Below are 21,245 nucleotides of genomic sequence, written 5' to 3'. Positions count from 1 at the left end.
CTTTTGATGTTTCACTCGGTGGATTTGGAGAAAATTTTATGAAATTCATTTTTTTCGACAAGGGGTTAACCTTAGATTTTTTTCGAAAATCCAAAAATTTATATTTTTCAAAATAGAGCTCAAAAAGACCTTTCTTTTGATGTTTCACTCGGTGGATTTGGAGAAACTTTTATAAAATGCATTTTTTTTTGGGAACGGGTTAACCTTAGATTTTTTTCGAAAATCCAAAAATTTATATTTTTCAAAATAGAGCTCAAAAAGACCTTTCTTTTGATGTTTCACTCGGTGGATTTGGAGAAAATTTTATGAAATTCATTTTTTTCGGCAAGGGGTTAACCTTAGATTTTTTTCGAAAGTCCAAAAATTTATATTTTTCAAAATAGAGCTCAAAAAGACCTTTCTTTTGATATTTCACTCGGTGGATTTGGAGAAACTTTTATAAAATGCATTTTTTTTCGGGAACGGGTTAACCTTAGATTTTTTTCGAAAATCCAAAAATTTTTTATTTTTCCAAATAGAGCTCAAAAAGACCTTTCTTTTGATGTTTCACTCGGTGGATTTGGAGAAACTTTTATAAAATGCATTTTTTTTCGGGAACGGGTTAACATATGATTTTTTTTGAAAATCCAAAAATTTTTTATTTTTCAAAATAGAGCTCAAAAAGACCTTTCTTTTGATATTTCACTCGGTGGATTTGGAGAAAATTTTATAAAATGCATTTTTTTCGGGAAGGGGTTAACCTTAGATTTTTTTCGAAAATCCAAAAATTTATATTTTTCAAAATAGAGCTCAAAAAGACCTTTCTTTTGATGTTTCACTCGGTGGATTTGGAGAAACTTTTATAAAATGCATTTTTTTTTCCGGAACGGGTTAACCCTAGATTTTTTTTGAAAATCCAAAAATTTTTTTATTTTTCCAAATAGAGCTCAGGAAGACCTTTCTTTTGATGTTTCACTCGGTGGATTTGGAGAAAATTTTATGAAATTCATTTTTTTCGGCAAGGGGTTAACCTTAGATTTTTTTCGAAAGTCCAAAAATTTATATTTTTCAAAATAGAGCTCAAAAAGACCTTTCTTTTGATATTTCACTCGGTGGATTTGGAGAAAATTTTATAAAATGTATTTTTTTCGGGAAGGAGTTGACCTTAGATTTTTTTCGAAAATCCAAAAATTTTTTTATTTTTCCAAATAGAGCTCAAAAAGACCTTTCTTTTGATATTTCACTCGGTGGATTTGGAGAAACTTTTATAAAATGCATTTTTTTTCCGGAACGGGTTAACCCTAGATTTTTTTTGAAAATCCAAAAATTTTTTTATTTTTCCAAATAGAGCTCAAGAAGACCTTTCTTTTGATGTTTCACTCGGTGGATTTGGAGAAAATTTTATGAAATTCATTTTTTTTCGGCAAGGGGTTAACCTTAGATTTTTTTCGAAAGTCCAAAAATTTATATTTTTCAAAATAGAGCTCAAAAAGACCTTTCTTTTGATATTTCACTCGGTGGATTTGGAGAAACTTTTATAAAATGCATTTTTTTTCCGGAACGGGTTAACCCTAGATTTTTTTTGAAAATCCAAAAATTTTTTTATTTTTCCAAATAGAGCTCAAGAAGACCTTTCTTTTGATGTTTCACTCGGTGGATTTGGAGAAAATTTTATGAAATTCATTTTTTTCGGCAAGGGGTTAACCTTAGATTTTTTTCGAAAGTCCAAAAATTTATATTTTTCAAAATAGAGCTCAAAAAGACCTTTCTTTTGATATTTCACTCGGTGGATTTGGAGAAACTTTTATAAAATGCATTTTTTTTCCGGAACGGGTTAACCCTAGATTTTTTTTTTAAAATCCAAAAATTTTTTTATTTTTCCAAATAGAGCTCAAGAAGACCTTTCTTTTGATGTTTCACTCGGTGGATTTGGAGAAAATTTTATGAAATTCATTTTTTTCGGCAAGGGGTTAACCTTAGATTTTTTTCGAAAGTCCAAAAATTTATATTTTTCAAAATAGAGCTCAAAAAGACCTTTCTTTTGATATTTCACTCGGTGGATTTGGAGAAAATTTTATAAAATGTATTTTTTTCGGGAAGGAGTTGACCTTAGATTTTTTTCGAAAATCCAAAAAATTATATTTTTCCAAATAGTCAAAAAGAACTTTCTTTCGATGTCTCACTCGATGTATTTGGAAAACATTTTTTTAGTTTTTCTTGAAAATCCAAAAAAACATAAGATTTTTTTAATTAGAGTTCAAAAACTTTTCTTTTTATGTCAAACTGGATGGATTTGGAGGAAATGAATTTTTTTCGGCAGGGGCTAACCTTGGATTTTTTTTTCGAGCATCCGAAAATTTAAATTTTTTCAAATAGAGCTCAAAAATAACTTTCTGTACTTCCCATGGATTTGAAGGAAATTTAAAAAAATGCATTTTTTCGAAAATTGAGCTTAGGAGACCTAAGTTTTTCAGCACTTTTTTTTCGAAATATGTATTCTTAAATTTCGAATTACTTAAACCAAAAATCTTATCAATGAATGACTTCTCAATTAATTTTTCAATCATGTGGAAACAGAAAAAAAAAGATTTACTTCAATTTATCGATGTGATTTATAAGCAATCTATCGAACAGACAAGCCTTCCTTATAGGCTTACATATACCAACATGGTTCAATGAAGATGATTCTCAGATATCTGTTTCCCAGTAACAAAAAAAAAAGTTAACGCTATCCGGATGAATGGATTTAATGCCACACCGACCTACATAAAAGGCCTTGAGCGAGATACATACACGAGTGTTAGTACGTTGACCAAAGATAACTTACTCTTCATATCCAGTTATCTTCTCTTGAGATAGGTACCTAGAGTTTAAAGGCTAGTTATTTGAATTCAAAAGAAGATTTTATCTAAAGAGGAGGTTTTTAAGCTTTAAGAAATATCAAAATGGAAAAAATTCAATTTAATCTTCGAACTTTGACTTTTGATCTTTCAAAATATCTATCTATCATCCTTTGGCAGCTTATTAAAATAGTGAGAGCCAGTATTTACAGCACAGACTTCTACTTTATTTCCTCCACAATATCAGTGTCAAACACATACTACCTACAAAAGTTAAGTACAAAAAAAAAAAAATACTTGAGCTTATGCGGTTTTTCTCATGTGTGTGAATGCGTGGGATTTTATTCCCACAAGTCCTTCCTGACGGAATAATGTTACCACCAGAATGTTTTCCCATTACTCTCTCATAAAAAAAATACAACACATTCATTGTGAAATAACTTCGTCCGGGATGATGAAGCAGTAAAAACATGATGAAGGAACCACAAGCACTTTAAGACACAGCCCCCCATCCACCCCCTTATTTTATACCTCAGAATGTAACTGTAAGAAAAGAACACTTAAATACTTCGTGTCGTCCCAATCGTCTATACAAAAAAGTTCATTTACAACTATACAGTCTACAGAGCCAACATGGCGCATTGGGTGTAAAAAAACTATTTGGAAAATTCCAAGGGCAAAGTTTCTATATACATTTTTCACTTTGTGCACTCTATTTCCGGTGTGGAATTTGAAAAAAATCTAAAAAAGAATTTTCTCCTATTTTCTCGTTCAGTGTTGATATGATTTTGAATTTCATTTTATTTTTATTTTATTTGATTTTATTTTATTTTAGTTTTTTTTTTGTTGGTTTTCAACTTTACCAATTTGCAATGAAATGAAAATTTGAAAGTGAATGAAATAAAAAATTAAATTATAATTTAGTTTTGAGTGGAAATGTGTTTTTTTTTATTTGGTTTTCTTTTCAGAAAGACTTACCTTCGTGCATATGCACTAATGTATCTAATAGATAAATTAAATCACATAAATAATCGAGAAAATACCAGACTGGTGAGGCGCTACGGTTGATCTCCCAGAAGACAGCTCGTCCCATTACGAAAATTATATTGTATAATACAGCTACCGAGACAACGAAGAGCCACTGAAAAAAAAGGAATAAAATAATGCAAAATTTTGTAAAAGAAAAGTAAATGTAATTTTCTGTAGGTGAATTTAAATTAATAGATTTAATGGGAAAGCGGAAAGTGTTTCAAAAACGAACTTAAATTTATTTTGAACGAAAGATCCTTGTTTGAATTGTTTACATTATGTTTTTGACGTAATAACGTCTTATAAATCGATGAACCATGACAGCCACCACAAAAAAGTAACGCCATTTTCTAACGTTACACTCTCGCACTTTCACAGTGCGGCAAAAAATTTGAATTCAAAATTAAAAATAAACTATTAGAGATACAAAAATCTTCTATAGCTTATTTGAAAGATAATAATCTAAAGCTTAATTATAATGAAGGATTTTTAAAAATTCCGTCATTTAATAGGGCAAACAGGGGTAAAACGAAAAGATGAAATTTGGGCTAAAATTTGTTTTTTTTTTGCTATAGATAGATGAGATTAATTTAAGAATAACTGCATTTAAGAAAAAATTCTAAAAAATTTTGAAACTATGATATAACATTTTGTTTGAACGTTGTACACATGTTGGGGCTATGACAAAATGATGATTTTGGGTAAAGGAAATTTTTTTTGACAATTCTAAAGATGCCAAGTGAAAGATGAGGGAAAAAAAATAGGCGTCTGATACGGATTTTTTTTCAAACACTCTGCGTTTCGAAATATGAATTTTTGAAAAACAATTTGTTTTTTAGGGGTATTTTTGGGTAATTTTTGATTTTTAGCTTTTTTTTTGGAGCGTTCAAAAAATCTTTAACTTATAAGAATATGGAATCGTTTAATGAGTTTTGACTGAACAATGGAAGAAACAAGTTTTTAAAAAACACGTTTTTTGACCGTTTTAAACGATTTTCATCGTTTTTTATTTTTATCTTTTTTTCTTTAATAGATACAGGAATAAAGTATATGGGAGTAATGATAGACCATGACTACGACTAAATGTGTGCTAAGTTTCAATCATTTTCGTAATTTTGAGATAACGGTAAAATAAAATTTTAGAATTCAACAGGTTATAACTTTTGACAAAGAGCAGATAGAAATTTTATTAAACTTTAATGAGCATCCTGATACAATTACCTTTCATTTGGTATATCACACATAACGGTAGACTTACTACAAGCTACACAATGTTAAATCAAGAAACTTGCGAAAAACCTCAAACACCAGTGGAGATCTGTTGTTCCCCGAACAGCCACCAGTGTGGGAAGTACCGTAATCTCAGTCTGGAAATTCGACATGGTTGACTTCTAACTTCTCTTGTAGGCATCTTTGAAATGAGATACGTCATATGAAAGGTGAAATAATAAACTTTCACATGGTATATATTTTTTATAGGTTGTCAAACAAAATACCAGACACTGATTCCATAGTGTGAGAAAAATAAATGTTTGTTGTTTTTTTTTGCTTTTGTCAATGAAATTTGATCGAGTTCAAAAAATTCTAGCTCTTTTTGTAAATGTCTCATAGACCTGATCGATATATATATTTTGAGCTAAGGCAATAAGATGGTATACAATTTTGTATAGGTTGTTAGAGAAAAAAATGGAATTAATGACGTGAGAAGATAAAAATTCTTTGCTTTTTTTGATGAAAATGATTTTTTTCAATAAATTATTTTTATACTTTTTGCGCATTATAAAATGATTTTATTCTTAAGAAGAAATACTTGGCTTTAAAATTGCATAATTTTTTTTGTAAGCTTTTAAAATAAAAAAATTAATATAATGAGAAAATAAAAAAGGTATTTTTTTTAGTTTTTTCTTGTAAATTATGATTGTTTGAAATAAGTAAACGCTTCAATTTACTCATTTCAAACAAAAGCACACAACCTGTTTTCTGACGACGTTATCACGTAAAATCATCGTCCGTAAAGCGGTTTTACAGGCAACCTCTTTTTTTAATTTAGGAACGGTTAAAGCAAGAGTCTCATACGTACGACTACATGTATTCGAAACATGTAATCAACCACTTTATTAATACAACCTTTAAAAATTTGTAAACACAGCGCGAGCATTTAGAAAATTAATAGGTTCCGAATAGAAATATGTAGCGATTTTCATGGAGCGAAAATTGAACCAAGGTACCAAGACTACATGGTATAATATTTCACATTCAAGTTGTGCATCTAGAAGAGTAATCTATACACTCAACATTGAAAGTACGTTTGAATAAACACTCGTAATTTTATTGGGAGGAATGCATACAGCTAATCCGATGAAATATGGTTCACAAAACGAATAAAATAAAAAATATTGAAGCGCAGAAATTTTTTTCCCATTGTTTTTGTTGGAAAGGGTTGTGAATATGCTTTCTAATTGTGTAGTATGAAAACCCTCCGATATAAGTTTAAACCAAGACACAGCCTTCTTTTGTATTTATTATACTAGAATTATAATGACCACATGAAAACACGGCTGAGCGCAGTGGACATAGACACCTCACCTACCAAAGTACAGAGCCAATTGCCGAAAATTGATATTATCAATAAATAGTGACTGACAACAAAATTTTCGATTCGATTTCGGCAAACTGACCTAAGTCATTAAATGAGTTAAACTAGAAATTTTTTTGTCATGAAATACTTAAAATTGCATGTTGAATTTTTTCCACCCAATATTGGTTTCGTGTCAAAAAATTGAGGTACACGGATTTTCTCCACATTTAGTATACCTACATTACATACATAACACTGGTCGGAAACGAAAATGGAGCTAAAACAAAACCTAAAGGATTTTTGTGTACTAAATCCGAAGTCAAAACTTCACTGGCACGTCACGTTTTTGAAATACTTAACAGGTCAAAAACTTTTTTTTTTTTGGGTACATTTCACGTCGAATTACATCACCGTAAAATATTTTTTTGCAAATCTTCTTATGCAATCTCAAAACGCAATATTTTTTCGTCCTAAATATACCTATTTATTTTTTTTCAAAATTAATTTTTTTCTTAAAGTTAATGGAAAAAGAAATTTATGATACTCGTATCTCAAAATATTAGTACCTACATATCATAATGAATGGTTTTTTTTATCCAAATTTCAGTTTGCGACTTATGATTGGGATTTTAAAAAGCAACATACTATATAAGAAAAAAATAATTTTTTGATTAAACATCAAAGAGAAATTCGTTGAAAATAAGTTTTTGAGAGTTTTTAGTGAAATTAGTTATGAGTATGTAGCTCAAAAACTAGACGTGATAGAACAAAACTAAAATTTTATTATTTAAACAAAATAACGATGGCGTTGCAAAATCTAGCCTAGAGACTAGCACTCTTGAGCAGTACCGACGATAGTTCCCCAATCAACGGCGTATACAGGGGGGGGGGTCACGGGGTCATGACCCCCCCCAAGAACTCAAAACATAAACAAAAAATTGTTATGTGATTTGCAAAATGTCGAAGTTTTAGAACATGAAAGAAAATGAAAAGTGAAAAAAATTTTCGGTATTCAAACCAACTATTTTCCTATAATTGGGGATATTTTTAGCAACCGCTATGCTGAATTAGTATTATTTTGATTCGTTCGATAATGTAAGGCATTGATATGCTACAAGTTAAGCTGTGTTGTAGAGTTTTGTATGGATTTAAAATCCAAAAATTTTTTTAATTTTGACTAAACCGATAAAATAGATAAGAATATAAGCAAGCTTGTCTAAAGGCAAATTAAATATTTAAGCAAGCTTAGATCACTTAAAATATACTTCGATAATCAATTTAAGAAAATCTAATAAATATAACTGAATATGTTTTATATTTTAAACCGCCGATAAATACCTCAAAGCTGACGAAATCAGAGCCAAAAATTGTAAAATCCTTAGTGAATGATCTAAAGCATTTCTTTAATTAGTATTGGCGTTTGAAATTTCGAAAAAATATCTAGCCTAAAACTAGCATAATTTTGTTTAATATTTTCTGGGATCGGGTCAAAATTCTGGTTTCAAAATTCTGCTTTTCAAAATTCTGCTTTTTTTCTATTCTGCTTTTCAAAATTCTGCTTTTTAAAATCCTGCTTTTCAAAATTCTGCTAGCATTATACATGAACAAAAAAATTCTGCCAATTCTGCCAATTTTTTTATAGCATATGAGCTGACTAAAGAAAAATATACCTCAAATGTAATTCAACATTGGTACTTTCCTAAATTTTTTTGTTTAAGTGTCGCAAATATTTTTTAAAATGCATAGACTGACTTTCTTTCAAATAAAATCTATAACTTATTGGAACCGATGTTGTTTGATACAAAATATTATTTTTTTTTTTTCTAACTTTTGAATATTGATCTTTATTTGATAAATTAAAAAATTTTGAATTATTTTCGGAAATTTTTAGCATTAAAAACCTTTTCGTAATATTTTCAAATTTATTCATTTATAAAACAAAAATTTATATGCATTCAAAGAATGACAAATTATGTAGGTAAGTAATCAAATAAGTAGATATAATTTTTCAAGAAGATGATTTTACAGAATTTTGCAAAAAATTAAAAAGGGTTTGGAAAATGTTAAAAATCGCGCGCTTTTTAACATTTTCCAAACCCTTTTTTAATGCAATGTTGTTTAATGCAGAGTTGTTTAAAGGCAAATTATTGAATCGAAGGACTTGTACATTACTAGGGATCGGGTTTCCATGCAAATGCATGTTTTTTTAGGAACACCTCGGAAGCATGGCAAAGAAGTATGTACACGAATCAGGATATTTCCTTTAAATTTCAATCAGTCGTTAGTGCATATTTTTGCATATTTTGCATTTATTAGCATTTTTTTTTTTGCATATTTTGGAAATAAATGCATGTTTTTCGTGCATATTTTTGCAAAAATTGGCAAAAATAACGAAATTTCACGCTTAAAGTTTTTGACTAAAAGTGACTGAAAGTCAATTGGAAAAAAGTCAAAAACGTAAGCAAATGCTGTGCAAAACTGGCAAATCAACATTGTCCAAACTCCTAAAAAACACGCTGAAATGATAAATTGGATTATTTAAGAGTAAATTTTCGCCAATTTTATTTATTGTTTTTAACCCCAATATTTCCAAAAAGTTACATCTTTGAACTCGGAAATGGTTTCGTATATAGATTTCATAAAAGTTACGTAAAATCTTTTTATAATTTTAAATAAATATTGATATTTTACAAATTCATGTGGCCTTAAAAGCATATTTAAAGTGCATACTTTTTTTTGTATATGAAAATCATATCCCTATACATTACACTGTACTTTAAGGACAGGATGGTCTTAATTGGTTAGACTTAAGGTTGAACCCTAAACAAAAGCAAACGAATCACACAACGTTTTTGTTTGGTTATATTTAGAACTCTTCGGAACTGCTCGATTCGATACACTGAGCCAAAAAACAACGTAAAATCAATCTAAACCACTTTGAATCAATGGAAAATCACTACATTTTTAGCCTAAAGTGGAAAATGATTGAATCAAAGTAGCACACTTTAAATCAAAGTTGTTCACACATTAAATCAAACTTGTTCACACATTAAATCAAAGTTGTTCACACATTAAAAAAATAAAAAAAGTAAAACTGGCATCTGCTGGGGATCGAACCTGCTATACCTGGATTGACAAGCTTGTGCTTTACCACTGTGCCATCTCACTTATAAAAATTGATGTGACAAACTGTAAGTTAAGCATAGGACGACTTTTTAGAAAATTAATGAATATATTTTTCACCATTGATTCAATGTAGAACGGATTAAAAATTACTATGCGTTTTTTCTCTGGGTGTATGCAAAACGAGCAAACTTTAATATTTTTAATTCAAATAGCACATTTTCAAGTTTATGCCTACTATCAAAACTTTTGTAAAAAAAAAATTGGCATGACCCCCCCCCAAGAAGAAATCCTGTATACGCCCCTGTCCCCAATACTTTGGCCAGCTTAATTGCTAAAAATCCAACGGGTAATAAAGCTAACGAAAACTTTTTTCCCCAACTCAAAAAGTAAAGCTGCGTCCACATTATGATGATTTAATTGTGATGATCAAAACGATTAATGCACAAAATTTGGACTTATTTGTTAAGCCGAACACAACCCGATTGAAATCGGTAAAGATCAAAGGATGCTGCGAATGTTCCATGCTGGCCAACAATTCCAAAAATAGTATATTGATCGAAATAAAGGACGCAGTTTAAGAGTACGCATCTGAAGTTGCAATTCAGGAAGGTTACCAACATTGTTGGGAAGATTGCTAAAAGCAATTAAGCTTAAAGACCTCATCAGCAAGATTGAGCAAATATGAGAAAATTGTTGACAACTACAATAATCTTCATGTTTAACATGAAAAGACTGCCAATGGGAAAAGGTTTCAATCAGAATCATTTCCATCTCAGATGGCGGTGATAAAAGGAAAGGCAAGTACCGGCAAGTACCGGTTGTGGATAAGCTCTCTAAAGACAACAAAGGTCAAGTTGAAGTTATATCTTACAGAGAAATCATGTGAAAAAGGACATGTTTTCAAGTGATTTTCTTCTTAAAAGCATCCTAGACAGTTGCTGGCTCTAGGTTTAGAATGTTTTAGTCTTTACACGAAGGTTATTTAAAAACTTCACGAGCATAGATTGATGAATAGGTTAATAATAAATAAGTTATTCATCTCAGTTTAGATTTTTTCTTAAATAATAATAAAAAATTTCTTATTCAATCATACTTACTCTGTAATGTGACGGCAGCGATGGATCCACCGACAATCGATTGCATAACCAACTTTTGCCAGTTATTTCCGGTACATCAGCTGTGGCAGATTTGCCAATTTTCTCGGCATTATTGACTGTAGAAAATTTATCTAAAAACCAATCGGGTGGCTTGTTGCGACTTCGTTTCGTTATCCTGTGTCGCAATGCGTTAAGTGTTCTGCGCAGGGCTGATGGTTTTGTTTCTTTTGTTTGATCCTGCAAAAAAGGAAAAAAATAAATATGTATTTCAAAATATGAATTAATAAAATTAAATTCAATGTTGAATTGTTTCAAATAGGTACGAGTACATTCTTTGTTCCAAGTTATATACATATTTAAATATCTCATTAAAATTCCTTGAACTTTTATCTCATTCCAAGCAATTAAATTACGTTTAACTAACAATTCACTTGTCAACCATAATGTTCTTCTTTCTTTTTTTTTGTATTCATCTACTACCTTTTTAATTTAATTAAAGAACAAACAAAGAGAGTGCAAAAAAACAAGAAGTTAAATTGTTCTCAGGACACGCAGTCCGTGGGCTTTAGTTTTAATTGTATTTTCAAGGACACAAGTGGGAACAGACCTTTAATGAGTTTTAAAAAAAAGTCTTATAGGGTGTTTTAAGAAATAACAAAAAAAAAAAACTAAAAACGCATCATTTGCGTTTTTTAGTTTTGCGATCAATTTTTTAAAGGAATCATTAATAAAAATAAAGATGGCAGTGAATTAAAACACAAGCTTCAGTTTGTGAAAGAGGGTTCAATAAACCGAGCTTTAAAATGAGGAGGAAAAACATATCCTTGAAGGTTAAAAAGGCCTTTGCCCATTAAAATTAAGGTGTTTACATATAAACCTCCCTTTTGCAAATCAAATTCACCCCTTTTTTACAATCAGATTTGCTAACTTTATACTTAAGAATTCAGTGCAGCCCCATATCAATATCTTGCTGCAGAAGGGAATCAAAAAAATCAAGCAAGGTCCTGATAAATAATTACAATATTAAACTCTTTAATATTCTGAACCACCCTGTAATAGAATTTTTTAAAAAGTCGTATTTTATTTAGTTTTTTTGTTCGTCGTTCAAGTTTTTTTTTCATCACCATTGAACAGTTGAACCACTACCAACTTGTATGTGTGATGATAACCTTAAGATGCTTTTGGTCCCAAAGGGGATAAACCACTCCTTGTGTCCACTTAATTTGCGGCGGTGCGTGTACAAGGACTCATATTGAAACGCGCGGTGAAACTCTGAACAATGCGATGTTGTGGCGTTGATGTTGGTGGGGGAGATAGAAAGCAAAAGTAATTTTCAAACGAATCCATTAATCCTATATAGTAGATATAGTAGTGTCCTATGGCCGCCGCGCAATCAATCAGTCGCAGTCACCATCACCGTGTCAAGAGCAAGAAGATATCGTGTCCTTTTTGAAATATCTATCTCTATCTACTCTCTCTCTCGCTCGTTGGCCCAGCTTGACAATATGGTGTCGCGTCTCATATGCCAGAAGCAGCAGCAGAATGAACTAAAACAACAAGCTCATTGTCATCGTTATCCTTTCAACGTCATTTTCATTCCTTATCCTCAATGTTGAGTTGAGTACCATAGTCATTCATATAGTATATCATCAAGGAGTCTATATTGTGAATAAGTAGAGTGGGGTGATAGTTTTCCTTCTTTTTTTTTAATTTAATTTTAAAACGAAGCTCATTTTGCATGTTAGACAGAGCTTGGTCATTTGCATACATAGAGTCCGAACACCAACACAAGCTCATACATTTATTAAACATATATATATCCTCTTAATTAATTGCGTAAAATCCGGGGTTTAATGTGATTTATCAATGTCAGGGTAGCTTTATCATCATTTACTTTCTCGTTGTTATTTTTTTTTTCTTTCTTTGTTAGTTTGTGATGAACAGAGTTTTTGGGATGCACTTTAATCTGCATCAACATTAAAATCATTAAAAAAAAAAGTATCCTTTCAGGAAGTCCTTTTTGTGTATACACATACTTTGCATACCGTACCCGGATGCATGCGCATAAAATCATAGTGTGGACTCTACCAGCTTTATGTTTTATCTTCTCTGCCAAAAGGATAAAAGACACTTCCGAAAATCTATGTTTTTTTAATGGCATGATGGTGTCGGTTGGTGGATTTAGTTTGTGGTGCAAATGACAATATTACAACTGCATTAATGTTTAAGTTTTCAAAAAAGGATGCTTGGTGTATAGAAAACGGATGAGAAAAGACTTGCTTTTGGTTTAAATATATTATGTAAATTTACTTTAAGAAGTGATTACTGTCAATGTCAAATATTTATTTTCGAAAAATAAATGCAAATACAAAAATTAGCCAGTTGTACTTTTTACTTTAAGATTCTGGTTCAAACTCGTTTTCTATTGTTCTTAACAAGTTCAGGGATGTAAGAATGCTTTTATAAGCAAAAAGTTTTTTGCAGATCCTAGTAGATGGTAGCCTATTAAATAAAGCATTCTTCTACCTTGTTGGGACATGCTTGTCAAGATTTATCTTGGTGACTTTAATTTTTAGTTAGAAAATGACGGAAACTTTGATTTGATGGTTGATAATTCACATCCCTGGACAACAACACCCCCGAAAACGAAGTTGCGAATCGACTTTGCCGCTATGTGAAATGTAATCACATCAAGCTTTTTGATTCTCATTCACAAGTTTCTATTCTAAAGAGACTGTCGAAATTTTTGAAGACGCCTTAGTCAAGAATATTGTACATCGACATATTTTGAAAATTTTGTCCAACCACTATTGATTATGGATAATCCAAGAGAAAAAAGAAGCAAAGAAATGCATTAGCTACAGATAAGGAAATCAAATATTTCAACGACTTATTACACTTTAAAGTTCTCTTTTATTGCAATGAACTGAGACTTACTGTAAGGCGTCATGCCATATCTCTAAATCGCCCATATTGAAAATCTACCAATGACTATACTTGACCCTTGCTTTTTTTGATTTTGAGAAAATTGATGTTTGTTCTAGTAATTTTACGTAATTTAACACACAACTGAAAAAGAACTTCAACAAACTTATCTAATTACACTGGTCAACAAAATTTTACTTTTTTTTGCCACAAGAACCAAAATTTACTTTTCTAGTAGTTTTTGGGGCGCTGAATCTGAAATCAGAAAAATTTGATTGGCCTCCGTTTTTAAAATACTACCGTTATAAAATGCTAAAAAACGTCATTTTCGCTGTTTTCGAGGTTCTGTTTTAATGTGGGGTAATTCATTACAAACAAATTTGTAACGGTGATTATAAGAACAGATATTCTTCTTTTAAAAACTTTTTAAATTTTCCCGATATCTCTTTTATTGCTCGAGATATCTTAAGTTTCAGTTAATAAGCCAAAGAGAAACTAAACTTAATCTAAAGTTTAAGTCTCTGGTCACAGAATTTTTGCCACAAGAACCAACATATACTTTTCTGAAGGTTTTTGGGTTGTTGAACTCGAATCCGCAATCAGAAAAATTCTACTACCCTCCGTTCTTGAAATATAACACAGCCACACAAAAAAAATAAAAGTTCTGACCTGGGGTTGCGACTAAGTTTTTTATATAGTTTTTGGGTCACTGAAACCGAATCCGAAGTCCATTTTTCCCCATTACATCAGGTTTTTGAGATAACCTCAAAAAATGTCACGAAAACAAAAAAAATTTTTCTCTGATCTGGATGTGCGAATATGTTAATCATATAGTTTTTGAATCGCTGAATCCAGATTCGAAGTCAATTTTGCCCTATCACGTCAGGTTTCTGAGATATCCTGAAAAAATGTCAAAACCAAAAAAACAAAAGGTCTTATCTCAGAAACTTGACGTGATAGGGCGAAATTGACTTCGAATATGGATTCAGCGATCCAAAAACTATATGATTAACATATTCGCACACCCAGATCAGAGAAAAAAAATTTTTGTTTTCATGACATTTTTATCTCGAAAACCTGACGTGATGGAGCAAAACGGACTTCGGATTTGGTTTCAGCGACCCAAAAACTATATGAAAAACCTAGTCGCAACCCCAGGTCAGAACTTTTATATTTTTTTGTGTGGCTGTGTAATCGTTATAAAAAAAAACCTTTTTTTTTGCATTTTATAACGGTAATATTTCAAGAACGAAGGCTAATAAAATTTTTCTGATTGCGGATTCGAAAGTATATTTTGGTTCTTGTGGCAAAAAAAAGTTTAATTTGATTGGTTCTGAGTCAAAGACCGCTACATAAATTTTAAATATATCGGGCAGTAAAGAGATTTCGGATAGATTTAAACATTTTTTGAAAGAATAAAACCAGTTCTTTTAGGCACCGTTCAAAATTAATACATAATGAATTACCCCACATAAAAACATATCCTCAAAACAGCAAAAATAACGTTTTTTGACATTTTCTAACGGTAATATTTCAAAAAACGAAGGCTGACTTCAGATTCGATACAGCACATCAAAAAGTACTAGAATATATAAGAGACTGAGCAATAGATATTAGTATTTTCCAAAAGAGATTTATCAGTTTTTAAAGTTTTGTACAAGTTCATGGTAGAGGAGATGGCTAGTGGACATATTTTGCTTTAAAGAAACATTGATTGCAACAAATATCGTCTATAAATGTAGCATTCCTATTAGGTACTTTTATAAGAAAGTAAAACAATTTTTGTTAATTTAACCTAATACTAAAAAAAAATAACATTAAAAAAATTGGACATTAGTTTTAAGTGTCTGACAGTATGAAGTTTTTTTATAAAATTTAGAATATTAATTTATTTTAAATAAAGATTCCATACATACAAAATTACAAGCTTTTTAAATTAGTAACAAAACTAAACATTTGTTCAATATTTCGAGGAAAAATTTGAAAATAATTAAGTAACTCACGTTACATTAATTTGGTAACACATGTTACCTGAATAGAAGGCATCGCGTAAATGTCATTTTAGTTTGTAATAGAAAAATTGTTCTAAGTTTCAAAAACTGTCTCTTAATTTAATGTAACATTATTGGTTGAATACATATTGAAATTTAAAGACAAAATATATGTAAACTTTCAGTAACGAGTTGTTTCTTAGAACTACAAACGTTATTACGTTGGTTGGTAAAATTCTTGTAATAAATTATGATAAAACTATAATATTGAAGGATTCAAACTCAATTTCTTAATTTTTAATACGAGCATTTTGAACACTTGAAAATCACAAACAAAAATTTACAATTATTCCACTAGTATAGAACTTTTGAGATGTACCTGCGATGCAAATTTAATAAATTTTACAAATGATTTGGTCCAGTGAATTATTTCAATTTTTCATTGTATTTCCTTTATTTCAAAATATTAAAATTGTTGCATAAAAATCAAATTTAAACCATTATACTTAAAGAAAAAATTGAATTAAATTAGTAAACAGTTGATGTAATTCACGACAATATGTAGTTGTAACAAACAACCGGGATATATTATGTAAGACAGTTTTTTGAAGTGAAAACTTCTGTAGTATCGTAGTGATTTGAAACAAGATGAAACGAAAAAGCGACACGAAAAATCAATTGATCATAACTTTTTTGTTTTAATAAATAGATGAATGAAATTTATACAGTAGATAGGTAATTAAATAAATTATGATTGTGCAAAATTTCAGTTAATTTCATATTCCAAATTCGGAGATAACGGTGAAAAGATGCTCTTTTTCTAAACACGTTATATCTTTTGATCTAGAGCACATAACAAATTTATTTAACTTTAATACGCATGCTCATAATATTAACTTTCATTTAATATATCACACATAACGGTACTTACTCTACAAGTTAACTACTTTAATTGAAAAACTTGAAAAATACCTCAAAACACCTGTGAAGATTTGTTGCGTCATATAAAAGGTGAAATAATAATAATATAAAATTTATTATAGGTTGTCTTTTAAAAAATGGATTTAATGGCGTTAGAAGAGAAAAGAGTTTAATTGTTTTGCTTTTTTTATGAAAACTAATTGAGTTAAAAAAATTCTAGCTCTTTTTGTAGATGTTGTATGTACATGGTCGATATAAATATTTTGAGCTGAAACAATAAGCTTTCAGATGGTATAAAATTTATTGTAGGTTGTGATATAAAAAAAAGTGATGGAATAAAAAAAAGTTATATTTTTTCGATTTTTTTAAAATGATTTTTAAGGTTTCACTTCAACCACGTGTGAATTGGACACATGATTTTAAATTTAACTTAACTTAATAGAAAAGCCTAAAGCTTCATTGATGTGTTAACAAACTTGCTCATTAATAAATAATAAAATTTCATTTTTATATATATAAATAAGCTTAACAAAACTTTTATATCTGATTAAATATAAAATAACACAGCATTATATTAAGTTCGTTGTTCAATTAAAACAAACACATGAACACTTAATGTGTATTTCTATCAATGTTTATAATATACTTTTCTATTAATATAAAAAGGGACAATTGTTTTCAAACGACATTTTTTTTTTTTTTTCAATTTAAAGAATTAAAAATAAAAACAATTATAATTCCATTTGATTGTCAGTTGGTCATTTAAGTTCTATATTTATACCTTAAACGAAAAGGACATCAAATTTATGTGAGTTGTTATTTCGGAACCAAAGGCAATTTGTCTAAATGATATTTCATATTAAATGGTACTTTATTATTTCATTTACACAGTTGTTTATTTTTTAACGAGCATATAAATTTCTTTTTTTATTTTGTTGTCATATTTTATATACTTATGTTGTATGACTGTCCCATAATTTCTATGAATTTATTGTTCCATATTTTTAATATACACAGAATTAATTTTAATTACATGAAACATCATTAAAATAAATAACTAAGATTTACATAACAACAAAAAAATGAAATATTAATGTAAATAGTATGAAATGAAAAATTTTCTGTGAATTTAAATATTTACATATTTTGTTTAAAATTAAATTAAAATAAAAAAAATGTTCTCACCGAGTCAATGCCAGCGATTGCAGCAATATCAATTGACTGCACCATTTTCTTCGATCCAAGTTATCCACGATGTTTTATTTTGATCTCCACTTTAGTTCTTAAAAAAATCTTTTTTTTAGTTTTGTTTTGGTTCTCACTAAAGTTTTTATTATATTTTGTTCTTTTTTCAATGAAAATTATACAAAATCATATCGCATTGACAACTAAATTTTTTTTTAACATCAATACAAAATTAATTTTTTTTTTTTTTTAGTTTAACATAAACACCGCAACTTTGTATAAAATTAAATTTATTCTACCTTGATTATAACTGATAACCAATCAAAAATTATGTGTTTGGCTCATCAATCTTTTTTAAAAGTGTATACGCGCCTAAGAATTTAAATTTAATAGAAAAAAAAATAATTTTACTTAGAATTTGCAAAAAAAAAAACTAGGTACACGAAATGTGTTTACAAACAACTTCTATGACGACACTTTTTCTTGTCAAATTATTCGAGGTCTTTAGTCTAACATGTTTATTGCACTCACGATTTTTTTTTTTTTTTTTTTTTTTTTATTTTGATTGAAAAAATGTTTACTTCAATTGAATTCTTCATACAACTTATGTAGTAACATTGCAATCGGATACGAATTAAAATTAATGTGTTTACAAATGTGTCATTGATTGAATAGTATTTTTCTTTTACTCTCTACTGTTTATCTACTCGTACATATTCTTAAATAAGCCACTTAAGGTATTGTGGTTCCTAGAATGTAACTTTTACCAAAAGTTTGAGGTACAGATTTGGAATGAAAATATGAATAAGTTTAAGATATCAATTGTGACGTAAATCAAAGTGTTCACTTGAATTGGCAGGGTTTGGAGTATTTACATTTTTTGATAGCTCTTGAGAGAATTTGAATTCAAATTTTCATTTTGGCCAACTAAGGTCCATTTTTTTTCACTCGGAGTTGAACGAAACTTGAGAATTTTTATATTAAAAATTCTCAAGTTTCGTTCAACTCCGAGTGAAGTGAAGGGGAAATTGAAATTTTTTTTTATGACCAAAACTAACGGTACCTGCCATATAACGGAAATAGAAAAGTTAATTTTTTTCAAAAACGGCTCTAACGATTTTGATTAAAATTTTTGTGTGTATTACTACACATAAGAGCCAACTTTTGAAATAAAAAAAATATTTTTTGTACCGTTATTAACGGTACCTGTCATAGAACGGTTTTTTTCGTTTCTTAATATCTCGTACAACATTAACCCGATTTAAATGAAAATTTTTATACAAAAGTGTGTAAGTAAAAATAATATTAAAAATTTAGAAAATTTTCAAAAAACGCATTTTTGGATTTTTAAAAAATATTTCAAAATTTTTTTTTGAAAAATCAATTTTTTGAAAACGAATGAATGAAAAATTTTGAAATTTAGTTTTTATGTGTAAATTAATTATTTCTTAAAAATGGCATACCAACTTATTTTTTGAAAAATGTTAAAAAATTTTTATATATAAAAAACTATTTTTTTAAAAAACGGCTCCTACAATTTTCGAAAATTTTTTTCTAAAAATACCTTTTTCTACAAGAAATAAAATGGCATATTTTTTTTTTTTTTTAAGATAATTTAAAACGGAGTTTAATTAATTATAAAAACAGATTTAATTTTTTTATACTACTTATGAAATTTCTTCAAAATATAAAATTTTAAATTTCTTGAATAAAAAGCTTTAACATTATAGTTACTTTAAGCATAAGAGCAAGTACGTGCGACCCCAGTCGTGCAATTTATTTTTTTTTACTAAAATTATCATTTTTTTACTTTATTTATGTCAATTCATATCTACTTGATAATTATAACTAAGTAAGACAAGAAAAATTTCAGGTACTTCGGAAAAAACAAGAAAAATTGAGCAACGTAAACCAAAAAAAAAAAAAAAATCGCTTGTCCCTATTAATAAGGCAACCCACTGTATGTACATTATTCATAAGATCAGAAAATTATCGAACAAACATCAAACATCTTTAATTAAGTAATCACTTGGTAAAATAACTCATCAAAAGAAATATAGTTTTTTTGAAGTTTTTGTTTTTCTATAAAACAAAATATTACGCATACGCCACAGTGACTGGCTTTTAATAAAAAAAAAAACGTTGAAAATTCAGTTGACAAAAAGTTTGCTTTGGGAGTAAGAAGCAAGGATCAAAAGAGTCTTTAAAAAAATTGGTAGAAAAATATTTTTTCGCAGAAGAGAGAGAGAGAGAGGGTCAACAAAACACTGAAATAAATTGTTTTTTTCGAACATAATCATACGACACATGTTTTTGAGTTATTTTTTAATGCTAAATCTAATGACATCAATACTATTAGTCTTAGAAATATTATTCCCGATTTAACACAGAGTTGCTTTTTTTTAATAGAATTGACTAATAGGAAAAAACCTATGTGAAAAATATGGTTCATGAAGGTTTAAGATGAAGCAATATTTTTTTTTGAAAGTGTGTTTTTTTTTTTTAATAAGGATAATCCAGGATAAATAAAATCATTGGTATAAATGGCCTTTATAAACTTTATTAAAAATGTTGTCTTTTCCATGGTTTTCTTTTTAGGTGTAGACAAAATTTGGATGTACCTGTTGCAAAAACCAAGTAATAATAATAGTACCATGTTCAAATCCAGTAATAATGTAATATTTGAGATCGGAGCAAAGAATTTAAAGTTTCTATATGGGTTTCATGGTAAAAAGGGCGTTTTTTATTGAAAAAAAAAGTATGGCTTACCCTCATGAAATTTGATAAAAACGTTAAGTTTAGGATATTAACTAGGAATGCAGAGATGTCATAAAATAATTTTGGAAGACAGTGTATTTTTTTAAAGAGGTAGTAGATTCTGTAATAAGCCAATGATTCGTGTAGTTCGTTTAAAAACTTAAGTTTAACTTTCATAAGGTCCAATACTTCAGTAGAATACTTATTCTTACGGTAATAAAATGTAACATAAAGATTTTAACAACAATAGTCCCTTATCAAGGGCCACTGCAGCAGTTGTTGAATTGTAATCGTATATGGTCGCATATAATTTCTAAACTTTTTAGAAATTTCTTTATTAGAAGCTCCAACATTAGTGCTTTTCCGTTGATAGTATCCAATGATCAAAAAGGTTTTTTTTTTCTTAAAAATCGCTGTAACGATTTTGGTTTTAAAGATTAAAATAATGTCCTATACTTTTGAAACAAAAAAAAAAAAAAAATACTTTTTTAACCATTATTAACAGTATCTCTCAAAGAACCTTAATTTTTGACTTTCTCGTAAATGACTTCACCAAATTCTAAAAAAAATTTTACGGATGCTAGTTTTTGAAATAATTTTGATTTTTTTTTTTTATATATAAAATTGTTTTAAAAATGCTTCAACAGCTTTTCAAACAAATTCTTTGCTATTCAAGAAATTAAATGGCATAATTTGTAAGGATAACAAAACCACTCAAAAACATATTTTGGTAATTTTAAAACAAATAATGTACCTATTTTAATATTTTTTTTAATAAAATAATTATTTATTTAATGCATTTTTTGGCTTGTGAGCA

The 21,245-nt window shown here is 28.9% G+C and overlaps 1 protein-coding gene across 1 annotated transcript in view; it reads right to left on the bottom strand.

Annotated features, from left to right (window-relative positions):
• The window catches only part of LOC129915403 (cyclic nucleotide-gated cation channel subunit A), a 150,083-nt gene that overhangs the window by 4,160 nt on the left and 124,678 nt on the right, over positions 1-21,245 (bottom strand). The window contains exons 4-5 of the mRNA XM_055994921.1: positions 10,650-10,886; positions 3,798-3,960 (exon numbers count right to left, since the gene is read on the bottom strand). Coding sequence (XP_055850896.1) covers positions 3,798-3,960; positions 10,650-10,886 — 400 coding nt within the window. The remainder of the gene's footprint in view (positions 1-3,797; positions 3,961-10,649; positions 10,887-21,245) is intronic.

This window comes from Episyrphus balteatus, chromosome 1 (assembly GCF_945859705.1).
Source record: "Episyrphus balteatus chromosome 1, idEpiBalt1.1, whole genome shotgun sequence".
NCBI lineage: Eukaryota > Metazoa > Arthropoda > Insecta > Diptera > Syrphidae > Episyrphus > Episyrphus balteatus.
The sequence above is the reverse complement of the archived record's forward strand: the minus strand, read 5'-3'. Positions and strand labels throughout refer to the sequence as shown.